Source organism: Oryza glaberrima, chromosome 1 (assembly GCF_000147395.1).
Source record: "Oryza glaberrima chromosome 1, OglaRS2, whole genome shotgun sequence".
Classification (NCBI taxonomy): Eukaryota; Viridiplantae; Streptophyta; class Magnoliopsida; order Poales; family Poaceae; genus Oryza; species Oryza glaberrima.
In genome coordinates, this window is record NC_068326.1 from 6,980,951 (window position 1) to 6,997,286 (window position 16,336).

General features: G+C 41.4%; 1 protein-coding gene and 1 pseudogene across 1 annotated transcript; both read right to left on the minus strand.

Moving 5' to 3' along the window:
- Positions 1-4,052: 4,052 nt before the first annotated feature.
- LOC127757190 (40S ribosomal protein S15a-5-like) lies at positions 4,053-5,971 on the minus strand (annotated as a pseudogene).
- Positions 5,972-7,930: 1,959 nt separating this feature from the next.
- LOC127761520 (isoflavone reductase homolog IRL-like) lies at positions 7,931-11,805 on the minus strand. Its single transcript, XM_052285830.1, has 5 exons — positions 11,527-11,805; positions 11,263-11,406; positions 9,151-9,394; positions 8,829-9,032; positions 7,931-8,491 (listed from the first exon to the last, which is right to left on the minus strand). Exons 1-5 carry the CDS (start codon positions 11,740-11,742, stop codon positions 8,319-8,321), a joined length of 981 nt encoding a protein of 326 aa, XP_052141790.1. The 5' UTR covers positions 11,743-11,805; the 3' UTR covers positions 7,931-8,318.
- Between the last annotated feature and the right edge of the window lie 4,531 nt (positions 11,806-16,336).

Sequence of the window (16,336 nt, forward strand, 5' to 3'; positions counted from 1 at the left end):
TCCGGGTATAAAATTTTGGCGTGCCACATATAGTATTATATAAGATATCGTATGGGGTGTTCAAACACTAATAAAAAACTAATTACAGTATCCGTCAGTAAACTATAAGACGAATATATTAAGCCTAATTAATCCGTCATTAGCACATGTTTACTGTAGCACCGCATTATCAAATCATCGAGCAATTAGATGCAATTAGACTTAAAAGATTCGTCTCGCAAAGTAGTCGCAATCTGTATAACTAGTTATTTCTTACTCTATACTTCCTCCATCTATTTTTCATAGGCATATTTCAATTCAACAACCTATCATCTTTATGACTTTCTTGGATTTAATGCATGACTCTCCATTCTTCCACACAAGATTGGTTGAATGGGCATCGAGAAATGTAAATATTAATGAATCGTTTGGTTACGAGGAATGACTAGGAGCATGCTTAAATGGATGATAAGTAGAATTACTTATTCTTGGTTTGTGTATCAAGATGAAATATCACTATCAAAAGTAGATGGAGAGAGTATTTAATAATTTATGTAGCTGTTTAAACGCTCAATGTAGGGTGTAAAATTTTAGGGTGGGACTACGATATGGTGGTGATGGTGTGTGTGTGGGCGCCCCGTTGGGGGGGGGGGGGGGTCTCGTTAGTGAGTCAGCAGACGTGACATCGGAGGAGGACAAAACAAGTGGGCCATTCCCATGCGAATTATGTTCTCCGTGAGTTGCTTAATTACCGACGAGAACCGACTGCGTGTCGTTGCCACAACGCCGCTCACGCGTCTCGTTGAGGGCAGCAACATGAGGGGAGCTAAGGTTTGCACAAACCTTGGCTGAATGAAGATGATAGTGTGAAGTGAGTATATATCAGTTGGTTAGGTTTTTTACGGTGAAATACACTACTTAGGTTTAAGTTATATAGTTAACATTTACGGTTTCTCCTTAAATAATAGATAATGTACCTATCGACGATGCAGTACTTATGGTGACTTTGTAAACTATGCTATCCCAATCTTTCGGAGATTCTTGGAGATGCTCACAAAGATAAGAAATAGATGTGTGCATTCACAAGAGTAAATGTGTTTGAATGTATATGAGCGTTCTTTGTTATCTTGCTGTCTGGCACGGCACCACATGTATATATATGGTTCTTGGACTATTAATTACTACATCTGTCTTGTACTGTATAATTCACAAATAAAAAAAATACTACTTTTGTCTCAAAATAATTGTATTTCTAGGATTTGAATTTGTTCCAAAATAATTGTCACAGTAGAAAACTAATGGTCCTATTAATCACTTCTCATTCAAATTTCTACATATCTTACCCTCAACTACCCTTACACTCTTACCTATACACCATTTAATAAGGGGCATCATAATCTTTCTTCTCAAACCTTAATATATATACTCCCTCGGTCCCTAAATATAAGGGATTTTTGTTGGATGTGACATATCCTAGTACAACGTATCTGGACATAGGATGTGTCACATCCAACATAAATCTCTTATATTTATGGACAGAGGGAGTACTAAACAACCTAGAATTACAATTTATATGGGATGAAGGTAGTACTTGGTGACTACTCCCTCTGTCCCAAAATAAGCGCAGCCATAAGTTTCTGTGTCCAACTTTGATTGTCCATCTTATTTGAATTTTTTTGGTTAATATTTTTATTGTTATTAGATTATAAAATATGAATTATACTTTATGCGTGACTTAAGTTTTTTTAAAAAAGTAATTAAAACGATCGATTAAAGTTGGACACTAAAACTCATGCTGAGTTATTATGGGACGAAGAGAGTACTAATTACTCCCTTCGTCCCATAATAAGCGCAATTGTGGGCTTCAACGCTCAACTTTAACCATCCGTCTTATTTGAAATATTTTTATGATTAGTATTTTTGTTGTTATTAGATGATAAAATATGAATATTACTTTATACATGACTTAACTTTTAAATTTTTTTATAAATTTTTCAAATAAAACGGACTGTCAAACGTTGGGCACGGAAACTTATGGCTGCACTTATAATGTGACAGAGGGAGTACTCGTTGTCATCAGTTGTTGTCATGCAGGCTGGGGACCGATAGATTCCACAAACGAAGCAGTAATAATTATAAATGTGCCAATTTACTATCTCTGTCCTAAAATATAGTAGTTTTTGGGTGTTCAGATTTATAACTAAAAATACTTATATTTTAGCACGGATGGAGTAACAAGATACAAACAGAGACAGTCTTGTCGTCGTGACGGAGGGGAAGACAAGAGTTAATAATTAAAGGTGCCAACTAAGCAAGGCACGGACAGTTTTGTTGTCGTCTGTGAGGGGAAGACAAGAGTGAGGATTTGATGTCGAAGTATTCCATCGGGTCCCAGGCAATAATACGGCGAGTTACTTGTGCTTCATTTTTACAATTGGGTGTGGGGCTGTGGGCCTAGGATTTCATTTGGATTTCATATAAGCGTATCAAAAGTTATAATCTCAACCGTTCTAATCATTTTGGTATTAGTATAGTGTCATATTTTCTTGTTCAGTATCCTTCCGGCAAAACGGTATATGGTTTTTAAGGAAATTACTTTATTTTCATCAACTATACATAACTAATAGTCTAATACCCAGTAAATTTTGCGTACATGACTAGTCTGAAACTTCAGCGAATCCCTCTCTTTTGGCGACCACATGAATCCCTCGTTTCATCCAATTGAAGCATGTAACGCCTCAATTGCTCACTTGAGGTTGAGCCCTTCACAACGACTTTCAGGTTGAGGCCTTTGACACTGACTTTTCTGAACGAGCAATGCTACACGTACTAAATTTTTCTTACTAAACTTTTACTAACAATCATCTCAACCGTTTGATTTAAATAGATGGAAGTTACAAAAAATCTAAATGCACTCGTAGCATGACACATCAGTGTTACTAAGAATTTAGTAAGAAAAAGTTAATACGTATAGCCTTTTCCTTTTTGAACAGTTTGTCCATTCCTGCTACAGATAATTTATCTGAAGATGTTATGCCACCTAGGAAGACTTCTCCGAACATTAGAATATTCTGTCAGAAAAAAAACCTTTTTTTTAGGCCATGTTTAGTTCCGGCCAAATTTTTTTTTGACATATACGGACACACATTTAAAGTATTAAACGTAGACTAATAACAGAACAAATTACAGATTCCGACTGTAAACAGCGAGACGAATCTTTTGAGCCTAATTAATCCGTCATTAGCACATGTGGGTTACTGTAGCACTTATGGCTAATCATGACGTAATTAGACTCAAAAGATTCGTCTCGCGATTTACAGTCGGACTGTGCAATTAGTTTTTTCTTTTTGTCCACATTTGATGCTCCATACATGTGTCTAAACATTTGGTGTGACGGAAAAGTTGGAAGTTTGAAGAAAAGAGTTGGAATCCAAATACAGCCTACACGAAGAATTTTCACACAGTCACCATGAGTTTTACTCGCACAGTCTAGCGTAAAATGAGTGTGCCTCAACTGGCTAGTTCTTTTGTGGCGGAACTAGCCCACTAGAATTCATGTCCTAGACTTAACACCGGTGCTCGCATTTATGGCTAACTTCTTTCAGTGATAGGCGACATACCCGTTGATAGCGAGACGCCCGTGGTGACTTCATCAATCTCAGGATATGTCAGCCCAATCTTTCACATATGCTAAATAAAAAACAACACAACGATTTCAGAAAAAGAAGATTTTAACATTTAGTACAGGCAAAATTTCAGGTACAAACCGTCGTACTCTGGAAGACCATAGCTGCTCCGATAAGGAGAATAGCAACTCATATATCTCCAAATACCTAGATTCAATTGTCATATTAAGCCTACAGAAAGAACAGTCACAACAAAGGATTACATAATCTTTTTCCTTAACATTGGCATTTCTTAGTGCTTTTGAGCTGTATCTTTTATGCGTTATTGCATTTCCTGTCAGCCATGAACAGAAGCAACATCACTCAAAGTGCAAACAAAATGAGTTCAGTGACAACACACATGATGACAAGGCCAGCCATAACAAGATAGGGAAACAGTGGTCCTTCTCAATGAAAATAACCAAGGAGTGGTCCTTCATCATGGTCTAGAACACCATTTGGAGTTGTGATCACGACATAACCCCACTGCATAAGAAATAGGGAATCGTGTAAGCAACTAAGCAATACCACACTATGTAAACTGAGAGAGTAGAGCATTAAATTGATATCTAAACTTGGAGCTAGCATATTGCAAAAGTAGATCTGAATTGAGCAATGACAAGTCAATCACATTATCACATACACACTAGGTAACACCTATTAGCTGCATAATATATTTTCCCTGAAAATGTATGTATTGCCCACTCATCAATTCATGTCATAAATGTAAGTGGGAAATCCACATTTTTACGAGAAATCAATTTATACAAAGTGGCTTATCACCCAAAAGCATAGCCCATGGTCTATGTATCCCATCATTCGTTATTCTTTCCTAAAGGCCATTTGCATCAGGGACACTGGACCAATAATGTTACTTATCATTTTTGTCATCATTCATATTTTACTGATTCAACTTCTCAAAATATTTTGTGCTAACATGTTAAAAGAGTCTGCTGCCTCAGAAAAACAATTGCAACAAAGAAGGTGCAATAAAATTATGGTAATTAGAAATATCAACTACTAGTATTAAAGTTCTCTAACGGACTAAGACATTTTTAGGCTACTGCCTTATCTAGTCAAACATTTAGTTCCTCCTAAACATAATTTACACAGTTGATATTGAATATTTTCCATTACTTTCAACAAGAGAGTGCATACAATATGTACAGAGTAGCATTCAAATCAAGAACTTATTGGATCTTCATCAACAACTGACTGAATATGTCAGCGGTAAAAATTGAGATGGAATACCTGCCATGTTGGAAGCATCCAAATTATGTATTGTTCTATTTCCTTAACTCTAATATCCTGCCTAAATGTAAGAGCCTTACAATCTTTAATCCTTCCATGAAGCTCTACATTGATTTTTTCCAACTCTATGGGGATCAACGACCTCAAATTACTTTATGAACCCTGCAAAACATTGAAACTCTAAATGTCAGGAATAACTGGGCAGATAACAGATGTTGGCTAAACAAAGGACGCTGAGCAATATCATAGCATTTTCTGTAATTTTTTGCATGGAGAAGCCAAAATAAAAGGAGAAACAGACAAGGCAATATTCCAAGTATCACTTTGTTTTCCATGGGTTTGTTATCCGTTTATCATTATGGTGCATAACATCGACATTTGAATCTTAAGTCTGGTGTCAAACACTCTTAACTTGTCGTCAGATGAAATGAGTACATGCTCAAAGAGCCTCAAGCACACTAAAAAAGATTGGAGGATATAGCAAAGGCTAAGAATCAGCTTGGCAAAGCAACCAATAAAAAAATCTAACATCTTATGAATATGTATACTTGCCTTCATTTTCCAACTCACAATTTCACACGACACTAACCAACAAACATTCCGTCCATATAGGGGCAAATGTAAGGCGTAGTAAGCCAATTTATCAAAGCCTAGCTTAGATACCGAAAGATCCCACATACTCTGGACCGAAATGCTTGCATGAGGTGGCCCCTAATCCAAACAAATCGGTCTTAACATGAGGAGATTGCTTCATCTCTCTCACTAAAACCCAAGCATATCCACCACAATTAATCGAATCATATGCTATAATTGGTGGGATTAGGACTCGTAAATCGCACCACCAACAAACTTGAGACTCCTCCCCACCACATGAATGAAATCCTACTCTCTCTCTCTCTCTGTTTTTTTTCTTTTTGCGGGGAATGCCGGAAACAGGGAGTAGCACGCACCTCGGTGCTTGATGATGTTGAGGAAGGAGACCGTGACGGCGGAGATGGGCCGTAGGGGAGCGCGCGCCGCCGCCTTCCCGCGTTCACCGTCGCGCGCAGCGCGGCGTTCATGACGCGCCGCCCCATCTACTCGTGGGCGACTCCTCCACCCTACCGCCTCTAGCGCCGCCCGTCTCGCTTCGCTTCCCCACTACCGCCGCCACCACCGCGACGGCGAGGGGAGCACAACGTGCTCGCACAGGTTGCCTTGTGGGTTGAGGTGGGCTGTATGAGGGCCACATGGGCTGAGAGAAGTGGTTGGTGCGGCTTTTAGGCTAGCCTTTTAGATGGGCCGCCGGCAAGCGAAGGGTTCATACTCTGATGGGCCTCTCTATTAATCTCTGCATTTTGGGTGTTTTTTTTGGTTATTTTCTTTTTTTTTCCTATTAAATCCAGTTTTTCTTTTCCGAGAACGAGGATATTAGAGGCTCTCTTTTTTAACAAATCTTGAAAACTTTTAGTGCTAATAAATATGTTTATTTGTACCATCAAATTAACCCTACTAATTTGTTTATATTAATTAATGCAGTTTGTTACCCACTTAATTAAACTCTCTGTCCCAAATAAAAAGCCTCACATGAGGCTTGCATGCCGAGTGGTAGAATCATTTGCAGATGTCGTCGACGAACCATTCCTAAGTCATGGGGTCGCTATTCTTCTCCAGTGTCTCATCAACAAGAGGGAAATGGGGAACTAAAGAGGAAGAGAGGGGTATTTTGGGCAGCTTCACCAAAGAAAATAGGGGAAAAAATCATTTAAATGAGAAGAAATGAAAGAAATACTATTAGAGCGTGTTGGCTCGATTCAAGAGTAACATTTTATCCGCTCTCTAAATCCAAAATGGTATTTTAGTGAAACTCCTTTCCCCCGATGACAGAATGCCAATTTCGTCCTATTGCTCGCACATGGCGAATCACTGGCCGGCCGTCGTCTTCTATTCAGTCGAAACCAGAGGGTCTCATCGAATGGCTTGTTTGGCTGAGGCTTGGGCTGAGGCTTTTCAGCCAAACAAGTGGGACCCGCAAGGGAGTTGGATCATCAGTCGTGGCTAATTATGTGAACTCTCTAGTGACCATACACAGAAAATAAAAATCCCAATACCACTAGCCATAGAAAATCCTTCACTAGCCATATAAGCAAAAATAAGCTAAACAATAGTTTTTCTTTGGCTGAATTGAATTTGGCTGATCATGAGGCCCAGAGATCCAATGCAAGCTGCACGCCAATAAACTATTGTAATGTTCTCGTCGTTCTTATATATACAGGCCGGTACTAACACCAACCGACCTACGCCATGCATGCCGCTGCACTGCTGCAAACCGGCAACAGATCGACTGATTCCGGCCGGTTTGGCTGGGCAAGAAAGGCCAAGTAGCCAGTAATTAATTAACCACCACATGAGTGACCTTGAAATTAAACCATGTTCAACACACATGTTTCCTGTGTTAATATATTCAATTTAAGCGTTCGGTCTTAATTAAGGAAAGGACTACGTACGGTCGTAATTGCAGAATGCAGTACTCCTACATGTTTCAATTAACTAATCAGGAGTTCTTTTCACGGGCATGAAACTTGGATCACTTTTTTTTAACCATGAGTAACTACTTACTTCCTGCAGCTAGGGTGATAGGTTAATGTACATACTAGTCCAGCGCGCGTTGATTGAAACCAATTTTTTTACCAAGCATGGCAAACCATTTTAAGTAAGGGACTGCTATATCACACTTAACAAAAAAACCCTCTTATCTCAGTCACGATTTGGATTCACTCTGAAATTCATGTACTAATTAAAATGCTTGTACATTATCCTCTCTTCTCCGTCTCTTCTCACTTCAATTGATACACTCGAGGGATGGAATAGCTGGTCCCCACACTGTTATCGTCATGCTCGTGTCTATACATTCAGGCGTTGACTGTGTTTAGTTCCACGTCAAAATTAGAAGTTTTAAGAAAATAGAATGATGTGACGGAAAAGTTAAAGTTTGTGTGTGTAGAAAAGTTCGATGTGACGAAAAAATTAGAAGTTTGAAGAAAAATGTTAGAATCTAAACATAGCTTTTGCTGATATTCACTTCCCACCGATCCCGTCGTCTTCCTCGTCTCCAACGGCTCCCTACAATTGGAGACGTCACCATCGCCCCCCGCCATCGAATGTGATTAAGGCCAGAAATTAATTTATTATAAGACTTCGGTCGCAATTTTTTCGATTGTGATTTACCAAATCCATTTAATTAAGGCTGATGCGACGTGCCACCCATGCGCATTATGCGTACGTAGTACATACAATATTGCTATGGTACGTACGAGTAAACCCTGCATGCTGGTACGTGTATTATACATATATTAGCTGGTGATGATGGCGATGGCACATATAGCGCAACTAAAAACACCAACACCCTGCACATGCATGGTACGTACTGTACTACGTAGTTCTTCATGCATGCAAGAGGAGGGCGTCGAGGTAGCTGTCGACGGTGAGGAAGTCCATCTCCGGGTACAGCTCCGTCGCCTCCGCTCCGACGTCCGGGTTGATCGTCTGCTCGCACACCCCGGCCACCAGCGTCGAGTGCACCATCGCCAGCTGAAAGTTCACCGGGAACGGTGCCTCTGCATATGCCAAACGACACAACACAATTCAGTTTTCAATATATGACACCGTTGACCTTTTAGCACATGTTTAACCATTCGTCTTATTAAAAAAATTTGTAAAATATATAAAACTATATGTGTACATGAAATTATATTTAACAATGAATCAGATGATATAAAAGGAATAAATAATTACTTAAATTTTTTAAATAAGACAAATGATTAAACACGTGTTAAAAAGTCAACGGTGTCAAACATTTTAAAATGGAGGGAGTATATGCTTAGTTGCATATTGATCGAGCAGCTGACGAAAATACTAGTACACTTCAGCTAGCTATAGCTAACTATAATTTACCTTGGACTTGGTTGGCAAGCTGCAGGTCGGAGACGTAGCGTTTCTGGAGGGTGTTGCCGGACTTCTTCTCCCAGAGACGGACGAGCTGGCCCAGCGACAGCTTGTTCGCCGGCGGCCGCACGTACAGGATCTTGTTCGCCGCCCTCTCGTCCTCCACCGCCTTTATCGCCACCGCGCTCATGTCCTTCTCGTCCACGAAGATGGCTGCAGTATATATGCAACAAACAAAATCAATATATATTACGATCAGTTCAATGTCAGAAATATATACATATATATATGGCAGCTATACTGCAGGTGATCTCGCGATCGATTAATTAACCTCGCTGGGTGTCGTCGCCGTAGACGGTGGCGACGGTGGCCGGAGGGCGGTCGACGAGGGGGTCGCCGAGGCGGGGGAGCATGAAGCCGTGGGCCCAGTAGCTGCAGACGAAGGTGTAGGGGATCCCGGCGGCTCTGACGGCCTCGCGGACGCGGACCTTGGCGGCGATGATGCTCCTCGCCGGCTCCAGCGTCCCCTCCTCCGCCTGCTCCACGTCGCATCCGTACTCCGACGGCACGAATCGCTGCATATATATAGACATAATCTTGATTAAATTTGTTTCAAATGCGCGGTTGCGATGATATATATATGCTCCTTCCGATGGACCTGCATGCTACCAGATGTGATATGAAGAAATACCTGACTGTTTTTAGTTTGTGTTTTTAATGTGGAACTAGTGTACATATGTAATTGCCAAATTAATTGGGGAAACTATTTTAATCCTTCGAGGGGATATCCCTCGTTATTTGCATTTCACTCAAATGGTTATGAAAAAAAATTGAGCAAGTATATTAACATGCGATATAACACTCCATAAACATGCAAGTTCAAATTCAACTTCTACATCTCGTAGCGAAAAAAACAAATTAAACCGCAGCTAGTTAACGTATATTTAAAGTCAATTTTTTTTCGTTGCTAGATGTACTCCGTCCAAAAAAAGCCAACCTATGAAGAGATGTGACCTTTTCCTAGTAGAATGAATTTGGACATTCCCTCCTAGGTTGTCTTTTTTTGGATGGAGGGAGTAGAAGTTGAATTTTTACTTGCATGTTTGTGTTGTGGTATATCACATATTATTACATCTTTTTAATTTTTTTTATAACCATTTGAGTGAAATGCAAATAACGAGGGATATCACTTGAGAGATTAAAATCCACTTCCAAATTAATTGAGATATTTAAGGATTTTATACGGGAAGTTGGAGAGATGTTTAATTTCCAAATACACGTCCGACGACGGAGGAATAATTCAGCCATGTGACCGTTGAAAAATAATTCACGTGGAGCATTCTCTCGTTGTTGCGGCAAATGGTTCAACCAATGGAAATGTCAATCTCTTGAAAACCCATTGTCTTAGAGTCATATATTAGTAGGCAACCCGTCGTTGGAGGCATCTTAGGTGCTACAAGCTACATGCTGTGTCAGCCGTTTCCATTCACAATGTTATTAGTTAATATGTTGATGAATATAGTGCAATTGCTTTTATAGCTTATGGACGACCATGCCCTGTAGCTCTCAATTTATTCTTTTTTATGTTTCTTTTAATAGATCATAGTGTGTATTACCCTGTCCTATAAAAAATATGTTCAAATTTAAACCTAGTGTTTGACATTTTTTAGACAGAGTACGTTTTACGCGCGCAAAAATAGGACGTGGGATGTGCTATGCGCTATGAAGGCCGAGGGCGCGCGTGAAGTGAAGCGTCACGTGTTGGGACGGGCAAGACAGGTACGCATCCTTGGTCTCCATGTCTAAGACAGGTACGCCCTATATTTTGGGATGCAGGGAGTATAGATGGCTAAACGGGCCGCATGGCCCAGGCCCGCCGTGCCTAGGCCGAGGTTAGTTGGGCCGCCACGGCCCGACCTACACTCCGGGCCGTGCCGTGCTAGCCTACAGGCCGCACACACAGCCAGGCATGGCCCAACATGACTCGGGCTGTGCCGGGCTGCCCTGTAGGCACGACGGCCCACCGTACTTTTCTACAAAATAAGTCTACTTTTCATCCCTCAATTCTGTGGGCTTGGTCAATATGGCTGGAAAATAAGTCTATTTTGTACTCCTCATCTATTTGGGCCCTGCCTGATATGGTTCACTAAGTCTATTTTGCATCCCTCGACTTTTTTATTCGGTTGTGCTGTGTCGAGCCGCCCACCGTGCCGAGGGTGCTGCCGAGGCACGGGCCAGCACGGGCACGACCCTGAGTTCTGAGTCGGGCACGAACCCGAGTTCCGAGTCGGGCAGCGCCGTGCTTGGGCCGGGCCATGGGCCTCAGGCCATATGGCCATATAGGAGGGAATACTAATTTTGTGCTCGATTGAGTCCATGCATGGACTATTCTCTTCGTGTGAGTCATCAGAATTACCCATTAATTACTCCAGTTTATTTATACCTTGACATTTCCGGCCTCCTTGATCGCCTCGACGACCTTAAGCTGGCCGTCCAGCTCCACCGTCCCACGGTGGCCGACGGCGGAGATCACCACGTCCGCCTGCCTGATCGCCGCCACCAAGCTCTCGCGGTCGTTCATGTCGCCCTGCATGCGCATACATTTTATCCATAAATCGACTAATTAACTCTGGAACGCAGCTAGCTACCTAAGCTAGCTAGCTGCAGGTTGTTCATGTAGAGAAACTTCAGCTAAATTTCTAGTTACGTAGACGATGGTGGCTCCGCTGGCGACGAGGGAGGCCAGGAGCTTCGCCTTGTCGGAGTCGACGTCGACGGCGGCAGATGCGGCCGTCGGGCGGACGAGCACGAGCGTCGGGTGGCCGGCGTCGAGGCTCGCCGCGACGATGTGCCGCCCGATGATCCCCGTGCCGCCGATCACCAGGATCGTACTGCCGTTGTTGGACTTCCTCGTCTTCGTCATCGTTGCAGGTGTCGAACGGATAACTACTATACGTCTGTGTGTGTTGTCTGAATTTAAGGGGGGGAGTGGTGCCAGTGTATATGCCTCCTTCGTGCCTTGTATATATAGGCGACCTAGCTGGAGTTGCTAGCACACTATAGGCGAATTAATTACTTCATTCTATTATAGGATATATAACAGGGGTTGTGTTTAGTTCACATCAAAATTGAAAGTTTGGTTAAAATTAAAACGATGTGATGGAAAAGTTGGAAGTTGTGTGTATAGAAAAGTTTTAATGTAATGAAAAGTTGGAAGTTTAAAGAATAACTTTGGAACTAAACACGGCGAGGGTCAAGTAGAAGCATGCTAGAAACTTCCTTAGTAGTAAGCCCGTACAGACTAGCTCCTAGCAAGGATGACTTTCCTTGGATACGATTGTCATGTTCCGAGCAGGTTTCTCTAGATACCTTACAAAATATAGAAACTTAAAATCGAATGAAGCATATCATAATATTAAAAATTTGAATAGATCTCTCAGTTCATATTCGTAATACTATAATATATCACATTTAATTCTTGGTTACTATATTGTGATATGGAGGAAGTAGCTAACACATACTCAACCTTTTGGTCACTAGTTTAAAAAAAAAGCTTTTGGTTGTGTGATCAAATCAGATTGGAATCACGAAACAACACACTGTCACTCGAATCCCTCTGTGAGCGTACCGGTGTGACTTCACCATGGCAATGAGATTGGCGTGATAAAATAGCGTTGGCAACATGCCGTGTGCATGGTCTGTCGGCGTTATTTTGCTACGCCGGACATGGTGGCGTAGCCAGAAGGTTTCGAAAAGCTTCGACATGGTTTAGTTTCATAATTAGAAAGGTTTTAAAAAGAAGGTACGAAAATTATGCCATCAGTTCTAACGGCGCTTCCTAGAGGTACGGTTACCTTATTTTAGCAATGGAGAAAAAAAATCCATATATAAGTAAAGTTCTTCTAGACGTGTGAATAGCTTTTGCGTACGTGTTGATTCTAGAATAGCTCGAACCTGCTCGCTCCAACATGAAAAATATGTGCGTACATAGTACTATCGAATATAGGAAGCAGTAGCAACTTGCAAGACCCTTATCTAGTCTTCGGTTTTATATTTACACATCATCAATTAACAACTAATCAACGTGAGATGATGGCGTATGTAACATGCACATGGGGAATAAAAACGTGCAACAGACTTTCTTCCCCATTTAATTACAACGGCGCCATTGGGTTAGTATTGACCAGTAGCGATTATGTCTTATACAACAATATCTCATCAACATACATATGGTGTATAATGAGCTAGCACAGCGACGTTCACATATGCATGTAGCATTATTCATATGCAAAATGGTCCGTACACAACTATATATATTGTATTATATTGCCAGTTGCCGAATTAAATGCCAAATTAGCGCATGCATCAAGCCAATCGCACAAGCTGAGCTGAGCTGACCGAGCGTCCAAAATGTAGTCGAAAAATGAACGACTTTACGCCTCCTCTCGAGAGGGTGGTAGTCCCATTTTTTACGTCCTCCTTCCGTCACGTGAAGAGTTTATTTTCCCTTTAAAAAAATTATTTTTAACTCCTTTACTTACTCTTTTTACAAATGAAGATTGTATTAAATGAGTCTTAATTATCTCTCAAATATCTCTGGCATTACTATTTTTATATTAAGGGTCACCCATTTGCTAAATAACAGTTCCCATTAACGGCAAGTTAATCTAGTGAGTTTATGGCGGTTGTACCTTCTTCTAAAATTAAAGAGATGGTAGTGCTCTTTACTTATATAGTAGAAAGCAATCTAAATCGTTGATATCATTTAATCGAAAGGTTCGGATTTATTTCTACTACCACCACAGCTAGCGGAAGTAGAAACGTGGAGAAACATTTTTATCCCGTGAGGGATATAAGAGTCACTTATCAATGACTAAACCTAGCAGCTCTTCTCTTAGTCGTTCGACATCATTGCCCAAACACGAACGCGCCGCTCCCCCCGTTCGCATACAACACCACCGACGCTAAACCTCCCCTCGAAACCAAATACCCTGAACCAGTAGTTGTGTACCAAAGTGTTTGAGCTACTGTTTGGTGTCTGAAATTGACAGTACTCCACTGTACACGGTTTGGAAGTGAATTTTGAGGACTTACCGGTCAGACTTTGCTAGAGAATGATCATTGAAAAAAAAAAAAAAACTTGAGACAACACTGACCCAGAGAGAAAAAAATCACCTGAAAGATTAATGGTTTATCTCCTGGCTCAAGAGCAGATAAACTAAGACAACACTGAGCCCGATAACTGACAGATTCAAATTATTGGTTCCTGATACTACACAACACAAATAGATGAACGCACAGAGAGGGGCTGGAGTGTTCACCGTCGTTGGGAGGACTCCCGATCCACACGCGACGCCGGCGGGAGGACGAGCGTGATGCTCAAGCGACCGACGCATTTTCCTTTTTGCTTTTCCGATGGATGAGCGATGCAAGGGACCATGGGCTCGATGACAGAGACTACAAACCTACATTCCGACCGAGATGGTAAAAAAAATAAACAACAAAGTTACCCCTAATATTAGTACTACATCACTAATTTGCTCTTAATCTCTACTATTATAAAAATTGAAGATGTTTTTACCAGAAATTTGGTATGTCATCCGTGTTTGAGTTGGTTTTTGAGATCGTTCGCTTTTGAAAATACAGATCCATGTTTGAGTTGGATTTTAAGCTCGTTTGCTTTTGGAAATACAAAAAGAGTTGTAAAAGAAATCATTTTTAAAAAAACTCCGCATGCTAACTTGAGATGAAAGTCGGACTCTTAATTGTAGCTCATGATTTTGTAAAAAAAAAATCCAAACGAATTCCCACAGTAAATTTTACAAATTAAAATATCATTCACTCGTTACAACGCACGGACATTTTTTTAGTATTTAATAACAAAGGGTTGGGATTATTTCTACTGGTAGTATAATGCTCTAGACAGTACATCTAGCTTTTTCATTTAGGTTCCTAGAAGCTCTAGGTGCATAATCTAGAAAAATGATTAAAAAAGTTAGAACTAGATTTTTTTTCAGATTCTCACCGGCTGAATTCCCATCGGCTACTTCTCAAATCTAACTTTCTAAATAGGCCATAGATCGAGTTTACCATAAGCAAGGGGTCGCGCGCGTGCGTCGTCGTGCGGGACGAGAGGAGGCCGTCATATGGTTGCCGATCGAGTCCGCGCATATTGCTCCTCTGATCTCACGCAGAGAGTTGTCGCCAAGAAAATCTAGCAAATTACTAATTAACCAACCATCTCTCGTACGTAGGAGTACGTTTGCACCGGCCGGCCAGCTGCAGGTCGTCGTCTAGCTTGGATATATAATCTCCAGAAGAATAGGCATGCATGCGTACGTATGCAGATGCACCAACGAATATGCGTCCACACCATTCGCATGGTTTGATGGTCACCGGCCGGAAACGACCGGCGTGCTGCGTGTGCATGTGCATGTAACTTCTCCCCACTTGTCGCGTTAATTTCGTCGGCTGCGCATACGCCACCCAGCTTGGCCGCCCAATTTAATTAGTATACGTACGTACAGAACTCGTCCATGTTGCGATTAACTATATACTCCCTCCGTTTCAAAATGTTTGACACCATTGACTGTTTAATACGTGTTTGACCATTCGTCTTATTTAAAAAATTTAAGTAATTATTTATTCTTTTCATATCATTTGATTCATTGTTAAATATACTTTCATACACATATATAGTTTTACATATTTCACAAAAATTTTTGAATAAGACAAATGGTCAAACATATGCTAAAAAGTCAACGGTGTCAAATATTTTAAAACAGAGGGAGTATTTTGGTTCCAATTTTGTAGTATACCAGATATGATCGGCGAAAACGACACACAGCACATAGAGGATATATATTATACAACTGTTCTGGGTTATGACTCGATCTTTGGGATATGCATGGTTGGATTAGGAGTCGTAGCTGCATCTGTCAAGAGTTTCAAGGCCATGTGTAGTGATAATTCCACAAAAAGTCGATCACAGATGTTTTGTTTGAAGAAAATGCATTGGACCGTAAACATTTTCAAACCTTTTACTATCTGAGAGTTTTCACGCCTAACGGCTAGGCAACGATGAGAGCGAGATGTCAAACATTTTTATTTTCTAAAAAAAAAAGAGTGATTTTTGCAACGGCTACAACCATGATGCTAGGAGATGGGACAGCTGCTAATTTCTGGCATTCACGTTGGCCTGAAAGGCTAACGCGCGAACGTGCGCGAGATGCCTATCTCGTGAACGGGTCCCTAACATTAGGGTTAGGGTTAGAGTTTCAGGGGTTGGGTGGGGCGAGGGACGAGGGTGGCGCTGGGGAGGAGGAAGAAGGGATCAGGTTTAGAGGGATGCCCTGAAAGACGGCGGACCAGCGGTGGGCAGCGGACAAGGGCGGACGGCGAGGCGGTGGTGGCGCCGCGGGGCTGGTAGCTGGTGGTGGGCCAGTGTTGGTGGCGGGGGCATAGTGAGACGAAAGGGGGCAGGAGGTGGCCGGCCGAGCTGGGCCACGCTGGCATGT